The 6,381-nt window shown below is 32.6% G+C and overlaps 1 protein-coding gene across 1 annotated transcript in view; it reads left to right on the forward strand.

The window, feature by feature from the left end:
- Positions 1–737: 737 nt before the first annotated feature.
- LOC145295924 (ciliary microtubule-associated protein 2-like) overlaps positions 738–6,381 on the forward strand; it is a 92,297-nt gene continuing 86,653 nt past the window's right edge. The window contains exon 1 of the mRNA XM_080141740.1: positions 738–1,148. Coding sequence (XP_079997866.1) covers positions 1,099–1,148 — 50 coding nt within the window. The 5' untranslated portion in view covers positions 738–1,098. The remainder of the gene's footprint in view (positions 1,149–6,381) is intronic.

Here is a 6,381-nt window from a genome sequence, read left to right on the forward strand (position 1 = left end):
CGAAGTTTAAAACCTTATTTTATAAGAACACATTGTTTTTTTTTGTCTTTTTTTTTTAATGAAACCTTGGTCCTTGCTCCTTTAATTGAAAAAAAAATTAGGGCTTGAATTACATTTTTCGAGAAGTTATAAGCTTGGAAAGACAGGGGGTCGAATAATTCACGCCTCTCATTTTGAAATGTCTATTAAAAAGTTAATAATTAATTTATGTCGGGGAGTTTTATATATCACAAATTGAAGAGAAAAGGTCAATAAATAATATATTCAAATTTAAAACAAAAAAAAAATCGCTTTTTTAGAAATTTACCTGTAAAGTCCGAAGTTTAAAACCTTTTTTTTTTAAAAAAAACACGTTTTTTTTTTTTTTTTTTTTTTTTTTTAATAAAACCTTGGTCCTTGCTCCTTTAATTGAAAAAAAAATTAGGGCTTGAATTACATTTTTCGAGGAGTTATAAGCTTGGAAAGATGGGGTGGAATTATTCACTATTTTCACGAAATTTCTGACACTGCTACGCCCGTGCTACGGCTGCGGGCTGCACGGACTGCACTGTTTACTATTACATATTTTTTTTCTTAATCTTTTAACAATTATTTACTATTCTAAAAAGCGACACGTTTAAATATAAATAAAAGATTGAAATAAAGTTAATCTAAATAAATTTGAACGTAGGGTAAGCACTGAGAAGTTTGTTGTTATGTTGCCAGGCAACCGGCCACTTACAAGGCAAACAGCTCCAACATTAAAAACAAGAAACCTCTCTCTCCCCCTCTCTTTTTGTTTTATGAGTTCAGATTTTATTTATTGATTCCCCATTATATACATTTCACTGTTGCTGAACGCAGTACACAATTATTCGTTGCCATGTAGGCACAAAACTAAGTAAAATGATTCTCGTGTAATTGTTTGCTATTGTTGTATAATACCTACGTAAAATAGTAACAATCGCATGAAATTAATGTTTGAGATTTTCAGAATTTCAGACCAAAGTTTTTCTGAGACATTTTTTTTTCAGAAAGAAAGAAACGAAAAAGGGAAAATATAAATAAATAGTGAAATAAATATATATAAATATATAAAATATATATAAATAAACAGCAATGACCAGAAAAAAGTTCAAAGGAGCTCCATTTGGATCTCAAAAGTCGAGGTTAGTAATTTGATTAATTAACTGTTCCATAAAGTATGTCACGATCTTCTTCTTCTTCTTCTTCTTCTTCTTCTTCTTCTTCTTCTTCTTCTTCTTCTTCTTCTTCTTCTTCTTCTTCTTCTTCACCACCATCGCCGTTGTGATCGTTGTCATCCAAGCTTAACTGAGTTTCTTCATCATTTTACTACTACTACTACTACTACTACTACTACTACTACTACTACTACTACTACTATTAAAGAACCCAAAATGACCATCATACAAAAGTTTATGAAATAAAAAAATATTTTGCATAGTTTAATTAGACTTTATTTAACGAAAGTAAACAATTTTTTTTTAAATAATAATAATCAGTGTGCATGTGTGGTGGGAGAGAGGCAATAACTTAGGGTTAGTGGTGAGAGTTAATCATCATCATTATCATCATCATTATTCCTCCCCTACATTCTATTTTCTCTTAATTTTTTATTCAAGTTTTTTTTTTTTTTTTTTTTTTTTTACAATTTTTACAGTAATTTTTGTCCTGTTGCATATTCCGTTCATCTCAAAGAAAGTTCCATGAATATGCTTAGTTTATTTTTATTTCTGATTCCTTCATTTTCACCCGTTTATTTACTGGGACTGCGAAATCTTCAATTTGGCATATTTTCTTGCTTATTGATTATTATCATATCCAATTGCTTTGCTTCGATAAGTTTGTCTGTTTGTATTTTCATGACCCATAGGATCTTATGGTTATTTAGATCTTTCGCTACTGGTTTCGTTTTATGTCTATATCATTTTTCTGTATACTGACAGTGCAAACGTTTGCATAGTTTGTAGTAGACTGTATTCACATATTATGTGATTTATTCTTTCGTCTCTTTGTCCACAGATTCAACATTTGCTCTTTTCCTGGGTTTTATCTATTTTGGCTTTTATGTAGTTTATCCTAGTTGCTGGGGTTATGTTCAGCTGTCGATTCTAATACTCGGTTCAAGTGTCTTTTCCTTGTTCATGCGTTTCTGTGTGCTAATTCTTTGATCAGTTTTATAAATCGTCTTTTTATATTTGACTCATATTTTTTTATATTCCTCAAGTCTGAAAAAAATTGTTTATTTTTTACAAATATTTTTAGTGAAAAACAAAAAAAAACTTCATAGCGATGTTTTTGTGAGTCTCTTCTCTTATCATTATTATGAAGCGTCCATGTAGCTGTTTCTCTTCCCACATTTCTTTTATCATCTTATCTCTTGTTTCTCTGTTTTCTGCATTCTTCATTTTAATAGTGTCTCTTGCTGCTGTGATTAGCTTTTCTTTATTCTCAGTTATGCATTTTTTTTTTGCAGTTCTTTCGTTGTGTCATCCACGCAGTGTTCTATACTTAGCAGTTCCTTTGGTTGGGTAATTTCATGTCCTCCGCTGTCTCTAATTTTCTCCTTCTTATCTCTAGCAGTACATACTTTTCCATTTTGAATTCCACTTGAACATCTTGAATGAAGATTCTGGTAGTGTTTATCAGTTTTTCCAGTTCCTTTTTGTTTTTTTACAAATAGCTTCAGGTTGTTCATAGACATGAAGTGGTTTATTCATTGTTCTGTGACTGCAAACTTGTATTCGGCATCACACTTTTTGATTGGTTGGTTGGTTGTTTTTGTTTTACGGCAGATCAACCCTTTTCGGGTTATTTAATGCCGAATCCAAAGATTTTGAAGAAAAATCTTTTTAATAGAGTATATTTATTGTTTTCACGTCGGTTTCTATTCAACCCATAGTTGGGACCCTAAAAGGTACTACCACTCCGGGTCAGAGTGGACCTGGGAGCAATGGTAATTAAAGGGTGGCTCCACACTCCCCAAAGCCCACAAGCTGGGGCCTCACCACTGGATATAGTTTAAGGTCATATCCAGGACCCCCATTGAGGGACTTTTACCCTCTGCAGGGGGGGGGGGCAGTCGGTGTATTCTAATGCCCCACCGACAGGGCCCACACTTTTTGAGTATGTAGTTGAAAGTAAAAAAAGTGAAGGAAAGCCTTCTCGGAAGATACCTCTCTCTATTCTCATCCCAATCAAGTGTTGTTCTACAACTATCATCTCTTGTCTTTATGTTCCTATTGTTTTCTTAATATTAATAATATTGTTGGATATCTTATATTTTTTTTAAGCATTCAATTATCCATGTTGAGGGATTCTGTCGTAAGATTTCTTGTAGTTAATCCATGCCATGGCTATGTTCTTTTTTTCTGCTTTCCACTTACCTAGGATCTTTTGATCTATGTATAACAGGTCCTGTGTTTCTTTTCCTTTCCAGCATCGATTTTGTTCATGATTAAGGCAGTGGTAGATCTGTTCTCTCAGATGTGCCATCAGAATTTTCCACATGGTCGGTAAACAGTCGATTGGTCTGTAATTGCTTCAAGTCGTTCCCTTTTTTGACGTCTATCTAATGTAATTCTTACCTTGCTCATCCATTCTGATATATTTGTTTTGTAAATACATCCTCTCAGTTAGTCTTCCATGTATGGTTATGAATCTTGCTTTAACATATCAACACTTGATTGGACAAAATGTCCAATTAGCAGTTTTTTTTTTCAACCAATCAAAATAGAGATGATATTTACTTCAAATTCCAGCACATACTATAAGACCCCAACACACAGCTTTCTTTCTCGTTTTTCTTCTTTTCTCTTGGAAACCACAAATGTGGCATAATCCTGCCTAGTGAGATGCAAAGAGTCTCAACAAACTTCTGTACATATTTGGATTCTTTGGACTATTACTTTCTGCAAGGATATGTGGCATAGTGGATAGAGTACTTGGTAAAATTCAGTTGTAAAATTTACACTTTTGGAAGTTGGAAGTTCAGTTCTCAGTGCAGGCAACACTCAACATACAATTGCAAATTACTTAAGACTTCTACTCAGCCATAATTGATGGAACAAAAGCATGCTACCTTTGTGAATTAAATAAAGGGTTTTGTTTGGAATTCTGTATGCCAATTTACAAACATGTAAAGACACATAGCACCAGACATAATGAACATGCATAAACTCTCTTGCTGGAAAAATAGGCACACTACCACACATATATACTCTGCATAGCTATTGCGTTTGCACACATAAAAACACACACGGCAACAGCTGAAATGAGCAGGTATACTTAATTTCTTCTTATAAAATAAACAATTCTGTTTCCAGGAATATTTCTTGGACTCTTTGAACTTTCAATTTTTATGAACTTTTCATTTTTATTATCTTAACAAGTTGTGAAATACGAAATCGTAATATTAATTAACAATGTGTCAAATAATATTAACAAGTTGTCAAATAATATTAATAAATTTTGTATGGATAGATTTTGTCATTGTTTTATTTGATATTGTCTTCTCCTCTACAAGTCCGAGAAAACATGAGTTCACAAACCACTTTTCTTCACCTTCACTTTTTACTATTTGCAGAAGTAAAATTCAAATGATATATAGTTGTTGTTTTTTCTTCAAAAGCTGTTGTCCCAATTTTTGCTTTTTTTACAAACTGTGAATAAAATTCTTTTTTGCTTTGAATTTGAACTGAGCACATGATCAATACCATGCTGCCAAATACTCACATACGTATGTTACTTACATATGCATAGTATTCACACTATGAATATTTTGACTTGCAACTCTTAACTCAACTTTCTTCACCAAACACGTGTTTGCACACTGAACATTTACTAATTGAAAATGCTTTTTATTCTTATAAAATTGTAATATAAAAATTTTTTGTTATAAAATTTCGTTTTTCTCAATTTTCATTTACAAAATTCCGTTTGTTTTAATTAGCACTTGTTAACTGTATGTTTAACATACATGCACGTGTCACAATCTCATATCACCACTCCTTTGTTTTTGTAAACAAACATGCCGTCGTCACAAACCTAATACTCTTCTAAAACGCATCATGACTATGGGAGCTAAAAAAATAGCAACAACTTCTCTTCAACAACAAAAGAAAAACGCAAAAACTCATTTTTCCATAACTAAACAAAGATAACAGACTTTAATTTTGGCTGAAAAATAAAATATATATGGGCAATAAATGCCACAGACATTTTTACCTGTAAGAAATTCAGTCTAAAATTAAATACAGCCATTTGTTTGTTTTTTAGCACCATCACATGTAACCGCAACTGCTTCCCATGAAGCAAAAGACTTCTCAGCAAATTTTCATTTCTTTCATTCTGGGCCCAGGAGTTAGGAGCACTTCCACCCCAACTTAGTTGCCATTAGGAAGCAGAGACAGCAACAGCAGTTCCAAAACAGTCTTTTTCAGGGCTACTCAATACACTATTAATGTGAGTCAAAAACTACTTATGCGCAATAAACATTTCACTCTCTACTGTTACCTGCCTCCTGGAACTCCCCCTCAGAGCCTGCCACTCCAGTTTCTGAACACACTTCGACTCTAGCTCACTTCCAGGACTTCCAGCTCACGCTTGCAGCTCCAGTGCTTCCAGCCATAATTTTCCTGGGTCCTTGATATCTAGCTTTCATTTCCATTAATGTCCAGCTACCAGTTTCCAGTGCCCACTGACGTCCGGCTACTAGTTCCATTGCTAATTGATGTCCGACTACCAGTTCCAGTATCCACTGAAGTCTAGCTACCAGTTTCTAGTACATCAACCCCCGTCTATACGACTCAGATCAATCTGAAGCACCTCATCCTAGGGATAACACCACAAGTGTATCTCAACCATTTTCACTACAGAAGCTTATATGTTAAAATTTAACTTGCAAATTGGGAAAAGTTTATTTTTTCTCATCGGTAAAAAGGTCTTTTCTATAAAAGAAGATTTGATTTAATGTAACTGATATTAATACACACTGCTACATGAGATATATTACAGAATTATTGAAAGATAAAAAATAAATAAATTCTTGGAAAATTAGTGTATTCAATATGAATTATGGTCGTATATCAAAAATAAGTATATTCATAATATGGGAATACAAATTTTATTAAAACTATTTGGGCAACAAAACAATAAAAAAAAGAATGAAAAAAAATATACAACAATAAATGTTACCAAAAACAAGAAAAGTTACCTATTAGGATAATTTGTTTATTTTTTTAAATGTATTAACTTATTTTATAAGATAAGTTACTCTTCTACTTACCAAAATAAGTTTTGTTTTAATTGTGATTTAACTTATTTTAATGGGTTTATTTACTTTGCAACAAAAGTAGTGTGAAGTTGTGTAAAATAGTGTGA

This window comes from Euprymna scolopes, chromosome 16 (assembly GCF_053919585.1).
Source record: "Euprymna scolopes isolate OS-2025 chromosome 16, ASM5391958v1, whole genome shotgun sequence".
NCBI lineage: Eukaryota > Metazoa > Mollusca > Cephalopoda > Sepiida > Sepiolidae > Euprymna > Euprymna scolopes.